Source organism: Mustela nigripes, chromosome 7 (genome assembly GCF_022355385.1).
Source record: "Mustela nigripes isolate SB6536 chromosome 7, MUSNIG.SB6536, whole genome shotgun sequence".
Lineage (NCBI taxonomy): Eukaryota > Metazoa > Chordata > Mammalia > Carnivora > Mustelidae > Mustela > Mustela nigripes.
The window spans coordinates 90,508,951-90,525,966 of record NC_081563.1 but is presented as its reverse complement, the minus strand read 5'-3'; the positions used below and the strand labels follow the sequence as shown (position 1 = coordinate 90,525,966).

Sequence of the window (17,016 nt, the reverse complement as noted above, 5' to 3'; positions counted from 1 at the left end):
GAAGGAAGGAAGGAAGGAAGGAAGGAAGGAAGGAAGGAAGGAAGGAAGGAAGGAAGGAAACCATTATTTCCCTTATTTGCTGCCAGGAAGTTTTACATTTACAAGAGACATCAACAGATACTAGGCTGTTTTAGTCCTGCCTGTGCCGCCGGGTGTGAAGAGTCACATTTTGCTAATGAGATCTTACTTTGTGTGACCGAGAAATGCCATGGAGGTTCTTACTGTGTTCCTGCAGTAGTGACAGTATTCCTCTGGTTCCCAGGGTCGGGGTCCTGACTGGGTGGGCAGTGGCAGTGGTGGAGAACAGTGGCAGGGTGGTGGCTTGGGGGTCCCAGGAGCAAGCGTGAGAGTCTGTTCTGTGGCTGCAATCCCGGAGCCCCCACTGTTCAGGGGCAATGACTGGGACAAAAGAACCTGGCTGCTCAGTGACACTATACATTTTGTTTCTTCAACAGGAAGGAAATCGAGGTTTTAAAGAGAAACCAGGAAAAGAGCTGCTCTGAAGTGGAAGAACTCAACAAACAGGTCAGGTGTTGATACCCACATGACACGAACATCATTAGTTTGAAGTAATTTCAGATTTTCAAAAAGGAAGGAAAGAAATTTTTTCTGGAAGATCTGAGAGTTGCCAGCCCGTCCGCCCCTTCCCTGGCTCAAAGTCGGGATGTTAACATGGGTGCAGAAGTGCCACCAGAGCCCCCATCTCTCTGAGCTTTGCCAGCTGTCCCCTTACCTTCAGAATCACGGGGCTCCCTCCGTCAGTCCTTGGTCCTTTAGGACTAGGGCACTTTCAGAGATTATAAGCAGTTCTTTTCTAGGAAGGCCCTCAGTTTGGGTTATATGATGTTCCCTTTAGATTATGCCTCTTCAGCATGATTTGTCCCTCTCCTAGTGAGTTCAGCTTTGATTCCTGGTTGGGTGGTGTTGACTGGGCTTCTCCATGGTAAACTTACTTTTTCCTTTATAATTGGTGAGTGTTGTATGGGTAGATGCTTTGATATTATGTAAATACCCTGTTTCCCATCAAACTCTCATCCCCTTATTTTAGCATCCTTTGTTTCTTGCTGTGATGGTGGTCAGTTGGTAACTACTCTCTTGGTAACTAATCTTATTGGTATTCTAGTATAAGGAAGAGCTTTCTTTCCTTTTGGCTTATTTACTCATTCCCATCATTATATTACCATCTTAGGTTCCTGTTTAATTCAATGCATTATAAAGCATTACCATCAGTATTTATTTTTGTGTTCAGATTGTCCTGGAGTTGGCCAATGGGAGTCCCTCATAGTAGTTTCTGGGTCCTCCAGACAGATCCTGGTCATATTTTGAGCACTCCTTACTTTCTGGTATCCCCAGATATTCCAGGTCTAATACTTCCCCTGCCTCAGCCTGTAATCAGCTACTTCCCACAAGGAGCCCCCAGTCACCATTATTTTAGAATGGTGTATGGAGACCAAGATCCAGGCATCAGGAGTGCCCACTGCTCCTGGGGTGTCACTACTTCCAGGCACAATTAATGGCTAGAACTAAGGAGTATGTATGTTCTTATTTACATACACACTCACATGCATATGGTTTCATGAGTATTTATTTATATATATCTTTCTTCTGAAAATCATGAATTCAAATCCCATATATGCAATTCCCATCTAATATCATAGGGATGAGCCTAGTTTCTCCCTTTCCATATTTGTAACTCCTATCTAGCAGTGAGAAGAGGATATCCTATCCTAGCAGTGAGAAGCCAGTTTCTATTTTTGAAGATCCACTTATTATTGATCAGTCTCCCCTTAACCCACGCATAAATACCCTTCCCAATATGTTTCAGCACTAACCCCACACTGGTCCTCTCTTTACCCCCATACACAGTTGCCTTTTTTTTTAATTTATTTTTTAATTTTTTTAGTGTTCCAAGATTCATTGATTATACACCACACCCAGTACTCCATGCAATATGTGCCCTCCATAATACCCACCACCAGGTTCACCTAACCCCCTCCTCCTCCCTCCTCTCCAATACCCTCAGTTTGTTTCTCATAATCCACAGTCTCTCATGACTCGTCTCCCCCTCTGATTTCTGTCAATTCACTTTTCCTTTACTTCTCCCCATGTCTTCCATGTTATTCCTTATGTTCCACAAACAAGTGAAACCATATGATAATTGACTCTCTCTGCTTGACTTACTTCACTCAGCATGATCTCCTCCAGATCTGTCCATGTTGATACAAAAGTTGGGTATTCATCCTTTCTGATGGAGGCATAATATCCCATTGTGTATATGAACCATATCCTCTGTATCCATTCGTCTGTTGAAGGGCATCTTGGCTCTTTCCACAGTTTGGTGATTGTGGCCATTGCTGCTATGAACATTGGGGTAGGTATGGCCCTTCTTTTCACTGCACAGATGCCTTTCATACTTGGTCTCAATTGCTGGCTTTTGGATGATTATATATTTATTTATTTTGGTGAGGCAGAGATTGAAAGAGAGAAAGAAAGCGTGCAAATGAGTGGGGTCAGGGGCAGTGGGAGAAGCAGAGTGTTTGCTGAGCAGGGAGCCGAATGTGGGACTTTATCCCAGAACCCCAGGATCATGACCTGAGCTGAAGGCAGACACTTAACTGACTGAGCCATGCAGCTGCCTTTTGGATGAATTATTAAGGAGGAGGCACACAAGCTAGGATGTATCATTCTTGGGTTTTTAAATTCTTTTTAAAATTGATATTGTTATTGATAATTGCAACTCACATAGTTGTAAGAAATATAGAGAAATCCTTCAAATCCTTTGACCAGTTTCCCCCAATGGTAATATTTTTTTAAGTTTTTATTTAAATTTCATTTAGCATCCAGTGTAATACTAGTTTCAGTGCACATATAGTAATTCAGCACTTGATATATCACACAGTGCTCATCATGATAAATGTAGACCTTAATTCCCTTTACCTGGTTTATCCATCCTCCCACCCACCTCCCCTCTGGTAGCCATCAATTTGTTCTCTGTACTCTCTAGGTTTGTCTCTCTCTATCTTTATTTCCCTATGCTTATTTGTTTTGTTTCTGAAATTCCACATATGAGTGAAATCATATGGTATTTGTCTTTCTCTATTTTGCTTAGCAGTATGCCCTGTAGCTCCATCCATGTCATTGCTGATGGCAAGATTTCATTCTTTTTTATGACCACGTAATATTTCATTGTGTGTATGTATGTGTGTATCTCACATCTTCTTTATCCATTCATCAGACAGTATATACTGGAGCTATTTCCATAATGTAGCTATTGTAGATAATGCTGCTGTAAACATTGGGGTATATGTATGTCTTTCTATTAGTATTTTTGTATTCTGTGGGTAAATACCTAGTAATATGACTGCTGGATTATGGGGTAGTTCTATTTTTAACTTTTTGAGAAATTGCAATACTATTTTCAACAGTAGCGCTACAGTTTTCATTCCCACCAACAGTGCATGAGGGTTTCCCTTTTTATGCATCTTTACTAGCACTTGTTTTATCTTGTGTTGTTGATTTTAGCCATTCTGACAGACATGAGGTGATACTTGTAGTTTTGATCTGTATTTCCCTGGTGATGAGTGATCTTTCTATGTGTCTGTTGGCCTTCCAGATATCTTCTTTAGAAAAATGCCTATTCATGTGGTCCTCCCATTTTTAAATTGGATTAGTTGGTTCTATAAGTTCTTTATATAGTTTGGATACTAACCTTTTATCAGATATGTGATTTGCAAATATCTTCTCCCATTCCGTAGGCTGCCTTTTAGTTTTGTTGATTGTTTCCTTTACCATGCAGAACTTTTTAAATGTACTTTTTAAAAAATTTGATAGGGGCGCCTGGGTGGCTCAGTGGGTTAAGCCGCTGCCTTCGGCTCAGGTCATGATCTCAGGGTCCTGGGATCGAGCCTCGCATCGGGCTCTCTGCTCAGCAGGGAGCCTGCTTCCTCCTCTCTCTCTCTGCCTGCCTCTATGCCTACTTGTGATCTCTCTCTGTCAAATAAATAAATAAAATCTTTAAAAAAAAATAAAAAAAAATTTGATAGACAGAGATCATAAATAGGCAGAGAGGCAGAGATGGGGAGAAGCAGGCTCCCCGCTGAGTAGAGAGTCTGATGCAAGGCCTGATCCCAGGACCCTGAGATTATGACCTGAGCCAAAGGCAGAGGCTTAGCCCTCTGAGCCACCTAGGCGCCAATGTGCAGAAGCTTTTTATTTTGATGTAATTCCAGTAGTTTATTTTTGCTTCTGTTTTCCTTGTCTCAGGAGACAAATCTAGAAATAAGTTGCTATGGCCAGTGTCAGAGACATTACTGCCTATGCTGTCTTCTAGAATTTTTATTGTTTCAGGTCTCACATTTAGGACTTTCATCCATTTTGAGTATAATTTTTTGTGTGGTAAAAAAAAAAGTGGTCCAGTTTCATTCTTTTGCATGTTGCTGTACAGTTTTCCTGACACCATTTGTTGAAGAGACTTTTTCCTCATTGGATATTCTTTCCTGCTTTGTTGAAGATTAATTGACCATGTAGTTGTAGTTTAATTTATGGGTTTTCTATGCTGTTCCATTGATCTATGTGTATATTTTTGTGCCAATACCACACTGTTTTGATTACTATAGCCTTGTAATATAACTTGTAGTCTTGAGTTGTGATGTTTTCATCTTTTTAAAAAAATATTTTTTAAAAGATTTTATTTATTTATTTGACAGATAAGTAGGAAGAGAGAGGAAGGGAAGCAGTCTCCCTGCTGAGCAGAGAGCCTGATGCGGGGCTCAATCCCAGGACCTGGGATCACAACCTGAGCCAAAGGCAGAGGCTTTAACCCACTGAACCACCCAGGCGCTCCTCACCTTTTCTTTTTTAAGGTTGCTTGAGCTAATCAGGGTCTTTTGTGGTTCCATACAAATTTAAGGATTGCTTGTTCTAGTTCTGGGAAAAATGCTGTTCGTGTTTTGATAGGGATAGCATTAAAAGTGTAGACTGTTTTGGGTAGTATGGACATTTTAACAATATTTGTTCTCCTGGGCCATGAGCATGGAATGTCTTTCCATTTTTTTGTGTCATCTTCAGTTTTTTTTAATCAGTATTTTATAGTTTTCAGAGTACAGGTCTTTCACTATGTTGGTTAGGTTTATTCTTAGGTATCTTACTGTTTTTTGTGTCATTATAAATAGGATTGATTCCTTAAGGTCTCTTTCTGCTCCTTCATATTTGATGTATAGAAATGAAAGAGATTCTGTATGTTGATTTTGTATCCTACAACTTTCCTGAATTCATTTATCAGTTCTAGCAACTTTTTGGTGGAGTCTTTCGGGTTTTCTATATACATGTCATCTACAAATAGGGGAAGTTTTACCTCTTCCTTGTCAATTTAGATGCTTTTTCTTTTTCTTGCCTGATTGCTATGGTCAGGACTTCCAATACTGTGTTGAATGAAAGTGTTGAGAGTGAACATCCATCCCTGTCTTATTCCTGACCTGAGAAAAACTGAGAGCTTTTCCCTCATTGAGGATGATGCTAGCTGTAGCTTTTTCATCTTTGGCCTTTATTATGTTCCCTCTAAACCTACTCTGTTGAGGATTTTTAATCACGAATGGATGTTGTACTTCACTTTTTCCATATCTATTGAAATAGTTGTATGGTTCTTATCCTTTCTTTCATTAATGTGATATATTATGTTGATTGGTTTGCAAATTTTTTTTAAAGATTTTATTTATTTATTTGACAGAGAGATCACAAGTAGACAGAGAGGCCAGCAGAGAGAGAGAGAGAGAGGAAAGCGGGCTCCCTGCTGAGCAGAGAGCCCGATGCGGGACTCGATCCCAGGACCGTGAGATCATGACCTCAGCCGAAGGCAGTGGCTTAACCCACTGAGCCACCCAGGCACCCTGGTTTGCAAATTTTTAACAGCCCTTTCAACCCAGGAATAAATCCCATTTGATTGTGATGAGTGATTTTTGCTACTGTTGGATTTGGTTTGCTAGTATTTTTTTTGAGGACTCCTACATCTGTGTTCATCAGAAAACAGGCCTATAGTTCTCTTTTTTGGTGGTGTCTTTATCTGGTTTTCGTGTCAGGGTAATATGGGCCTCATAGAATGAATTTGGAAGTTTTCCTTCCTTTTTTACTTTTTGGAATAGCTTGAGAAGAATGGGTATTAACTCTAATTTATATGTTTGGTAGATTTTGCCTATGAAGCCATCTGGTTCCAGACTTTTCCTTGTTGGGGGATTTTTGATTACTCTTTCAATTTATCTGCTGGTTATCAGCCTGTTCAAATTTTCTGTTTCTTTCTGTTTTAGTTTTGGTAGTTTATATGTTTCTAGGAATTCAACCATTTTTTCTGAGCTGTTAAATTTGTTGGCATAGAGTTTTTCATAATAGTCCCTCAGAATTGTTTGTATTTCTGTGGTGTTAGTTATTTTGCTTCTCTCATTTGTGATTTTATTTATTTGCTTCCTTTCTCTTTTCTTTTTGATAAATCTAGCCAGGAGTTTATCAATTTTATTAATTTTTCAAAGAACCGGCTCCTGGTTTCATTGGTCTGTTCTACTGGTTTTTTTTGTTTGTTTGTTTAGTTTCTATATATCATTTATTTTTGCTCTAATCTTGATTATTTCCTTCCTTCTACTGGTTTTGGGTTTTGTTTGTTCTTTCTCTAACTCCTTTTTATATGAGGTTAGATTGTATATAAGAGATTTGTCTTGCTTCTTGAGGTATACCTGACTTGCTATAAACTTCCCTCTTAGAACTGCTTTTGCTGCTTCCCAAAGATTTTGGATCCCTTGTGGTAACACTTCATAAGACTAAAGTATAATATCTGTATTAGTTCACTAGGGCTGCCATAACAAAATGCCACAGACTGAGTGGTTTACACACAGAAATTTATTTCCTTACATTTCTCAAGATTAGAGGTCCAAGGTCAAGGGTCGGCAAGTTAATTTCATGAAGCCTGTCTTGTAGATGACCGTCTTCTCCCTATGTCCCCACATGGCCGTCCCTATTACATGCCTGTGTTTTAATCTCATCCTAATAACTTTCATATTAGATTAGAGCCCACTTTTAGGATCTCATTTAGTGTTATCACCTATTTAAAGACTCTATCTCTAAATACAGTCATATTCTAAGGTATTGGGAGTTTGAACTTCAACATATGATTTTTGGGTTGACAGAAATCAGCCTGTAACAAATCTCATAACAAGCTATTAATATTGATACAATCCATGGATCTTACTTAGATTTCTCCAGTTTTACTTGTGTACTCATTTGTTTGGGTATGTGTGTGCATGTGTGTATGTGTATGTGTATGGGTTTGTGTGTGTATATGTATGTCTGCGTGTAAGTCTGTGTATAGGTGTGTACATGTGTCCGTGTGTGTGCATTTATGTGTGGTGTGTGTGTGTGTGTGTGTGTGTGGTGTATGTGTACTGAGTGCTATACAATTTCATCACTGTGTGTGTTCACGGTCAAGATACTGAACAGTTCTTGGGTATCTGGGTGGCTCAGTCGCTTAAGCATCTGCCTTTGGCTCAGGTCATGACTCCAGGGTTCTGGAATGCTCCCTGCTCAGTGAAAAGCCTTCTTTTCCCTCTCCCTCTGCCCTCTCCCCTGCCCATGTTCTCTCAATCTCTCTCAAATAAATAAATAAAATCTTTTTCTTAAAAAAGAGAGAGAGAGAGAGATACTGAACAGTTCCAACTCCTTAGGGATCCTTCATGCTGTTCTTCTATAACCACACTTACACCTTCTTGCCTACCCACCCTGGCCCCTGACCCCGGACATCCACTCCTCTGTCCTTCATTTCTAAAACTGTCATTTCAAAATGTTATATTAAAAAAAAATCATAGAGAGTGTATCTTTTCGGATTGACCCTTCTCACACATTATACTTGCTTGGAGATTCATCTAGCATTGCCTGAATGGTAGTTATTTTATTATTAAATATTGCTCTGTGTGATGATGTCCCACAGTTTAATGCTTACCTTTTAAAGTACAGCTGGGCTGATTCCAGTTCTGGCCTATCACAAATAAAGCTGCTCTGAACATTCCTATGCACTTTTTTTTTCAATGAACGTTTTCATTCCACCAGGATAAGTGCCCAGGAGTGCAAGTACTGAATTTATGGTAGTTACACATTTAGTTTTGTAAGAAACTGCCTGACTGTTACCCAGAGTGACAGTAACAGTTTACATTCCCACCAGCAATCTATGCTTGATCCAGTTTCCTCACATCCTTGGCCAGCATTTGGCGGTGTCACTCTTATTTTAGCCACTCTGATGGTGGTGTGTGCTAAGACAGAAAGGCTGGAGGGTTTGTGGTTATTTAAGCTCTGGTATAATTATTTCTCTTGAAGGGAACAGAACCCTCTGAGTGTCCTTTAGAATGGCTTCAGCTGCCATAACAAAGTGCAGTAGGCTGAGGGACTTCATGGGAATTTATTGTCTTGTAGTTCTGGAGGCCACAGTCCAGGATGAGGTACTAGCTGCCTTGGTTCCTGGTGAGAGCCCTCTTCCTGACCTCCAGACCTTCCTGACCTTCCTGACTTGAAGACCTCCAGCCTTCTTTGTCCTCACATGGCCCTTCCACCACAGGGCCACACAGAGGGAGAGAGACAGAGCTCTACTTCTTAAAAGGTCATAGTCCTGTCAGATTAGGACCCTACCCATATAAGCTCATTTCACCTTAATTACCTCCTGAAAGCCTCATCTCCAGTCATATTGGGAATTGAGGGCTTTAGCATAGGAATTTGGAGGGGCGTAGTTCAGTCCATAGCAATTACTTTACCCCTACTTGCTAGAAGCCTGAGAGGAATTTCTCTGATGTTAAGGGAAAGAACCTGAGACATCTCAGGAAAGTTGGGGGTTCCCCTGAGACCGTGACTTTTTTACTCTCAAGCCTGCCAGGCGCAGCCTCTAGCGATCGTCCTTACAGCACCCACTTCCCTTCCTGTTTCAGGTTCCAACCTCTGCTCCTGGTAAACTGGGAACCCTTAGCCTGTCTCTCTAGTTTTCAGGGCGTTGGTTTGCCCTATGATAACAATTCTCTAAAGTTTTGAAGAGGAGTTGTTGATTTCAATTTAAGCAGCATTTTTCTTATTGGGGAGATGGAGCTCTTTTCACATGAGACCAGAGACCAGAACTAGTATTATGTTTTTAATTTGGGTTTCTGTGTGTTCACTGTCAGGACATAGAAATACAATGGGTTAGCAAGTCCCGCCACCTTGCTGAACTTACTCGTTAGTTCTCGGGGTGTGGGGTAGTTGCCATGTGTGGCTTCTTGAATCTGTGCCATCCCTGAGGTCAGTCCCAAGGCTCTTCTCTCCCAGTGCTGCCTCTGCCCTCTGCCCTCTGCCTGTGGTCACTGAGTGGTTCTGCTTTGGTCTGAGTGGTTCTGCTGTGTCAGACCACTGATGAGCAGATGGCTTGTCTGGGCTCCCAGCTTTGGGTGTCTGTGTCCATGGTGAGGGTGTAGTAGCCTTGCTTAGGCCTTGTCTATCAGGAGGGTAATTCCTGGGTTGAGTTAAGATGAAAAGTTCAGCTGCATTTGCCTGTGACCAACTTCCTGTGAAATGACCCATCTGGGGCTTTCCTGGGCCTCCCGTCCCCTTTTGAGCCTATTTCTAAGACACACTTGTAACTGGATTCTAGGTATCCATTTGTTTTCTTCCCTCAGCTTTTTAGAATAAAAAACATTAAACACACAGAACTGTTGACATAATATACACTGACTGATCAGCCCCATACTACAACCTTAATTTGACAGTTGTTAACAATACCATAAGTAGTTTAGTTCTTTGTTTATACCCATCTTTGTATCTCTCTGTATGGTGTGTATGTGTGGGTGTGTTTTCAAGCCATTTGAAAGGAAGAGAGTGAGACCCTGCTTCTAAGGCAACTTCTGCCTAACCACAGTATTACTGTAACACCTAAGAAACCTAATTGTAATTATCTAACACCATCCAATATTCCAACCATATTTACATTTCTCTAATTATTCAAAAATATCTTCTATGGTAAATTTTTTGGAACACCATACAATTAAGGATGATTCACTGAACCATCAGTGCCATTCTGGGGGCAGAAAACAGCTGCCTGATCGCGTTCACAGAACCTGTGGGTCAGGGCTTCAGACAGGGTGCAGGACAGATGGCCCTCTTCTGCTCTGCATCATGGGGGCTGGAAAGACTGGACAGCTGGGGTGACCCAGAGGCCAGGGCTGGAATCACGTGCAGGCTTCTCTGTGGGACTCGGCTCCTGGAGGGAGTGTCACAAGGGGGCACCAGGAAGACCACATGGCAGGCGACAAGGCTTCTGACCTCAGAAATCATTCCATAACACCCTCACCCAGATGCTGCAAGGCACAGGGAGGGACACAATCTCCTCTGGGTGGGGAGTGTCCAGGTCACTGTGCAGAAGGGGATGTGGGGTGGGAGAGGCCGTTGAGGCTGTCTTTGAGGCTGTCTTTGGAAAATATGGCCAGCCTGCCTCGATGTGTTTAGTCTTTTTAACTTGGCACACCTGTTTTGCTCCTTCAAGTCTGTCTCTTTGAAGAGACCTGGCAGTTGTCTTGTAGGCCATCCCACATTCTGGATCTGATAGTGTCGTCCTTGTACTGCCTATAAACTGGAAACTAGGTCTAAAGGCCTGACTGAGTTCGTAGTAAGCCCATGTAGCATAGACATCCATTTGTTTTAAAATGTGACCAGGAGATGACTGCTAGCATCTCATTTTGTCTTCTGCAATAAAACCCAGATGAGTGCAACTTAGAAATGAGGTGATGAACACAGACACTGAGAGAGAGAGGGCACTCTGCGCTCCCAGTAGGATGCCCTGCAGGGCAAACACCTCAACCTAGTCACGGGAGCATCTGGCAGACCCCAAGTGAGGAAGTGTTAAAGGGGCGAGGCGGGGAGGGACTGTATCTGTCAAAATTTTCAGTGTCATACAAGACAAAGGCCACAGAACTTTCCCAGATTCAAGGAATCTAAAACAGCCTGCCTAATAAAGGCACTGCCTGAGGGGAGGAAGGGGTGTAATTGGGCCAGTTGACAAACCTGGGAGGTGGGTGGTATGATTCATGTCCTGAGCCAGACCTGCATGATAGCCATGTGAGAACACACTCACTTCCTTAGGAAACATGTATGCAGGGCCTCGTGTGTGTGTGTGTGTGTGTGTGTGTGTGTGTGTGTGTGTTTGTGTGGTTACACATGAGCGTACACATACCTGCAGAGCGTGTCCACCACAAAAGCACATGAGGGATGCTGCCAGCCGGTGAGCCTGGCTGAAGGGTGCATAAATGTTCTCTGTCATAGCCCTGGCCCTGTTATAGAAATTTGAAATTATTTCCAAACAAAGACTAAATATTAAAGGTAAGCAGAAGAAAATTAACTGAAGGCAGATTCCATTTCTGGCTGTTAATGAAATCAAGGCTGTCCTCAGAACAAGATGAATGTGTATCAATACTGAAAAACAATTTTCATGATGAAATGTAGTAAACACAACAGAGTTCCATACCAGACATAATGCCCGTGAGCTTATGATGTGTTGAAAACACCTCTTTGCCCTCAGTTCTGAGATTTTAAGGACAGGACAAGGTGACAGTCTCTGTACAGAGAAGAGAGGGAGCAGTGGTCACTAGAAAAATGGGTAGACTCACTAAGCATGAATGATCCAAGTTGCAACAACTTCAGGGTTCCCTCCCCTGCTCCTCAGATCCTCAGATCCTCAGACACATAATAGTAAGAGGTTGCTGGCGCCTCCGTCGGGGGAGTGGTGCCCATGCTTTGCCAGCAGCACTGGAAAGTGGTACCAGGGACGCTGCTCTGCCCACACCTGGGGCTGTAGGCGCTTGGCCTCGATGGCCTCAAGAACTGATGCTGTGGGAAAAAGCAGATTAGCAGTCGTGCAGTGTCTATGAAGACACTCATAACAAATAGTTCAAAGTAATGGGTATTTCCTCAGTGGGGGGTGGTCGTAGGGGCAGTGTTGTAGCTGCTGTTTGCGTGCACCATGCCCTTGCTTGTCTCCTGGCGGGCGCCTGTTGTGCATCCACTGGCTGCTGGCCAGGGGATCCTGAGCAAAAGCAGAATATACAATTTAATCACTGCCTGCGCCCTGCTGAAAGCTGTGTTTATGTGTTTAATGACAAAGATCAGAGGAGACGCTGAGGAGCTTCATACATTTCAGTTGGGTGTTTTCTGTCAAATTGCTTAAAATAATAATTGGAAATAACCATGAAAGAAATGTGAAAAATATGAAAGTCTTGAGAGCAATGGTTTGTGTGTTCATGATGTAACCACCTCTCATGATCCAGGTGTGTTTCACTGCCTCCGGGGCATGGTGCAGGCTTTCTGCTCTATGGCCCTGTGGCCAAATGGGGCTGGATCAGTCCTGCACTGGAGGGTGCCGAGCGCCTCCCCCATGACATACCGGAGCTATCCCCTCCCCAACCGTGATAACGAGCAGTGTCTCCAGACATGGCCAGATGTTCCTCAGGGAACAAAGTCGTTCCTGGTCGGGAACCACTGGAATGATCTGAATTGAACTGCTGTTTAAAAAAAAATAACCTTGTCATCTGCATTTTAACCCATTTTGCTTCAGAGTCAGAAATGTAGGGATGAAGTGTCGCAGCTCAATGAGAAGGTCCTTCAGCAGGGAGAGGTGGCCTCTCCCCACCAGGCCCAGAATGAGAACTGCATCACCATTCAGCTATTAACACAGAGACTGGAGGAGGTGGGGCAGTGGGAGGAGCTGCAGGTGAGTATCTGAAAACATCAGGAATAGCCTTAAAATGCCTGGAGGTAGACTCACCCCTCAGGTAAGGATAGAGACTTAGTAAGTAAGCGCCCTGGAAAATTTGTTGACTTAGCAGCTTTTGCAAATCCTCAATATCTAGAAAAACCAGAAAGGAATTAAATCCTGATGCTAGGAGAGTAAATTGGTAGACCTTTCAGGAGGACATTTGGGGAAAACATACATCAAGAATATTGGTATGCTCTGACTTTATAATTCTGCTTATGGGAGTTTGATCATCGTAGAAAGACTTAGCTGGAAGTATTTTCATTGCTGTGATATTTCTAATAGCAAAACAATTGGAATCAGCTTGAATCATCAATAATACTGAATGAGGCTGTAAATTCTGGTGCAGCCATTAAAAATTATGTTTCAAATAATATTTCATGTCATGGGGAAGTACCCAAGATACACTGAGGAAAGCATAGCATACACGATGCTATATTAGTCTTATGGCTAGAAATGCACATTTGGAGGAAGGGCTGAAGTCACAGCAATGTCAGGTGTGGTCCTCAGGCTTCTGGGATGATGAGTGATTTAAATTTTGTAATCTTTGTTTTTCTGTACATTTCTGAAGTTTCTGCATCAAACATGTATCAATGCTGAGATATTTCTTATATTATGAAATTGATTTTTTAAAAACAGGGTGAGCACATCCAAAAACTTGAACTTGAACTCAAACACATGAATCAGGAATGTCAGAGCCTGAGACTGTCACAGTCACAGCTGAGAGACACTCTTGAAGAAAGTCAAGACCAGGTGAGTGTGCATGATGGCCAGTAGCGGTGTCTCAGCTGGAAGAAAGTCAACACGGTTTAGCACTGACAGAGCCTGGCCAGGACTGGTCTGGCCCAGAGAGGTCATTAGGCTGGACTGAGGTTACACAGCTGGCTGGGTGCTTACAGTCCCAGGACTGAATTGGGCCTTGTCCAGGCTCAGTTGAGCAATCCATGGGCACAGCTGTTTATGCACAAGGGAAGGAGGCCAGTAGGCTGTTCTATTGGGTGTGCCATCTGCAAATCAGAAGAATGAAGGAGAGTGACAGGTAGCTTCTGAGGTGGAGGAGTTGGCACCAGATCCAAGGACATAGGGCGGAGCAGTCTCAGTGGTTAGCAAGCTAGGTGCCCCATCCGATACTCACACAGGCTTTTTTTGTGCACAGAAGCCCTGAAATTGCACACAGTGTGGTTGTCAAGCTCCTGCCTCCTGCCTCCTCTCCTGCTATAGCATTTATCCAGCACACCAGGTTCTCAAGGTACAGAGAGGAAGGTGGAGAGCTTGTAGTCTTGGACAAGTAAATGAGAGCAGGTCAGGCCAAGCAAGGACCTTGGGGTGCCCTGACAGTGTGAGGTCCAGGAACACAAGAGAGGGGGAGCTGGTTCTTTCTGGGGGAGCAGGAGAGAGAATGGCGGGTGTGTGACTGTGGGAGGTACCCTGAGGATCCTGTGTGGACTTAGATGTGGGATGTGCTTAGAGGGCTGGGGGCTGCAGGAAGGAAAGGGGGCCATGGGAGAAACCTCTCCAGCATGATATGGGAGGGGTCTCTAACCCACTGGCCTGAGGCCCTTGAGTGTGGCACCTGCATACTTCCCTCACTGAGCCGCTTTAGGGCTCCCCAGCTGGCTCCTGGCCCTATAGTTGGACTTGGTTGTGGGACCCCCACCACCACCCAGGCCTTATGATGTGTTTTGGGGGCTTGTGGGCTCTCAGCCTTCCCACTGCAAACAAGCACTGCCCCAGAGGTACTTCTGAGCATTTAGAAGATCCCTTCTCTGTCTTTCTTTAAGTCTGAAAGGAAGCTTGAGAAGTTGCCTTGAGCAGTTTGAGCCCTTGGGGACTAGGAATCAGCCATTGTCACAGGCAGAAGATACCTTACTTAGGCAGTCTTTCTGTTATATGAGCTGGTTTCCCCTTCTTTGTGATCTAGAAGAGGACCCCCAAAACCACATCAGTGAAAATTCCCATGAGGGAAGTAAGGGGAGCCTACAGGCTATGTAAGGAGTCTTGAGACAGGCCGCGCGTGGTAAGGATGGGTGTGGAGCCACGTGGGAGGGCGTCAGGGTCAGGACTGTTACCCTTGTGTGGGTGGTTCTGAGGCGGAGGCCCAGAGGGAGAGAGGGCAGCTTGAACAGGTGTAAGCAGGGGAGCAACTCGGGGGAGGGCATTAAAGGGCCTGGCCAAGGGACTTTGTGCCTCTCAGAGTGAGGGTGGGGGAGCAGAATGCTGCACGTACCACATGTCCCTGGGAATCCCCATCTTGGCTTGGTTCTGACTTGCAGCATATCAAGCCACCCCCAAACCTGGCAGCTTGTAGCACTGTGTACCATTCTCCTTCACGGTCTACGGGCTCACTGGCTCACCTGGGCTGTTGTCACTAGCTGTGTCAGGGGGGCCACGGCATTCCAGTGGGGTTGGGACAGGCATCCTCTGAAGGCATGGCTGGATCAGCTGTTTGCAAGCCCTTGGCTCGAAGGGCTGGTGTGCAGGTTTGGCTGGTGCCTGGGGACCCAGTACACCCAGCCTCTCGGTGGCATGGGGTTCTCTGAGTGCAGCAGCAGTGAAGCTTGGGTAGGAGAGACGACCAGGGGCCCTTAGAGGAGCAGTCAGAGATGTCAGGCTCCTTAGCACTGTGCCATGGCATTCCAGAACATTACTCCCCCCCACATCCTGTTGGTCTAGCTTGGATTCAGAGGGAGGGCACAGAGCCCACCTCTCCATGGGCGAGGACACATTCCTCACCTCTCAAGACAAAGAGAACAGAGCCCCCATCCCTCAAGGGGCAGGAAGAGCAGCCTGTGAGCTTAGAGGGGCAGAGCTGATGGCTGAGGCAGCTCACTGCTGTGCCTCAGCTCCCAGAACACAACAACCCTCATTTTCTGGCTGTGGGAGGCCCCAGTGCTCTCTGGGGCCTTGTTATGTATTAGTGGAGGTGAGGTTTCCAGAGCTGGTCCGGGCTCCAGCTAGAGCCTCACTTCCACCAGGAGGGAGATGAGAGGCTCAGGATGCAGTCAGCGGGGATAGGGGTGGTAGGTGTTATGGGCTGCTCATCCTGCACAGACAGCTGCAGGCTAGGGCCACAGACACAGAGACCTCACGCTGGGACAGAAAGGGGCCTTCCCACAGGAGTTTATCCCTGGCACTCGAGTCCAGAGTGGAGGGGTGGCCGCAGTGGGTGGCAGCGAGGGGCATGGGGGCAAAGTGTTTAAAGAAGGAGCGGCATCAGGGTGTTGGGGAGTGCTGTTAGAGAGCAGGAGCACCTTTGGGATGCATGGGCACTCTGATACGGTGTCAGCAGGGCCTGGTCTGGGGCTCAGCTTCTGGCCAGATCACTGTCTAGATCATGAAAGTCAGGAGAAGGCTACATTTGTAGGGGTGTGTTTTCGAACTGGTTCTCCCCTCTCTGTCCCTCTCTCTCAGGGTTCCCAGACCCAATTCCACCACTGTGTAGGGGGCTCCCCAGACACAACAGGCAGTTCATAGACCAACATGGTATCTGAGAATCCAATTCTGTTATGACACTCTGCCCGGAGACAGCATCAGACCCCACAGGTGAAGTTTAGTCCTACAAGACTGCCCCTGCAGCCCCTCCAGAGGCCATCCCCAGGACCAGGCTATAACCTGTGCTTCTGACCAGCCAGCTTCAGATTGGAGGTTTCAACCACCTCCTCCCAAGGTTTGACTGGTTTGCTAGTGTGGCTCACAGAACTCAGGGAAGACACTTAACACTTACCAGTTCATTGAAGGATATGATAAGGAAACAAACTGATAGCCAGAGGAAGAGATAGGTCAAGGGAAGGAAGGTCAAGGTCCCAAACATCTGTCCTCATGGAGCTTGAGCCCAGCCTGGTGGCACATGGAAGTGTTCTGATTCCCCAAGCATGGAAGATCTCCAGAAGCAGATCATATGGTTGTCCTTCTGGGTTTTTCTGGAGGCTTCATTACACAGTTGTGATTGACAAAGTCATTCATTGGCCATTGACTGTTTCAACCTCCAGCCCCTCTTCTCTCCAGGGAGATGGGGGTGGGACTAAAAATTCCAACCCTTAATCCTGTGGTTGGCCCTCCTGGCAGCCAGCCCCCGCTGCTAGGTGTGGTCCAAAAATCATCTTCATTAATAACAAGACACCTGTTTCAACTCTATGCCTCTGAAGCATTTTCAGGATCTGTGGATGAAGACCAGGTATCTCTGAGAAATGTATTTTGGTCACCTGATCTTTAAATCATTATAT

General features: G+C 44.7%; 1 protein-coding gene across 5 annotated transcripts in view; it reads left to right on the top strand.

The window, feature by feature from the left end:
• The window catches only part of NINL (ninein like), an 82,773-nt gene that overhangs the window by 58,119 nt on the left and 7,638 nt on the right, over positions 1 to 17,016 (top strand). For all 5 annotated transcript variants that reach the window (XM_059406419.1, XM_059406418.1, XM_059406416.1 and 2 more), the window contains 3 exons: positions 456 to 525; positions 12,596 to 12,751; positions 13,433 to 13,546. In XM_059406419.1, coding sequence (XP_059262402.1) covers positions 456 to 525; positions 12,596 to 12,751; positions 13,433 to 13,546 — 340 coding nt within the window. The remainder of the gene's footprint in view (positions 1 to 455; positions 526 to 12,595; positions 12,752 to 13,432; positions 13,547 to 17,016) is intronic.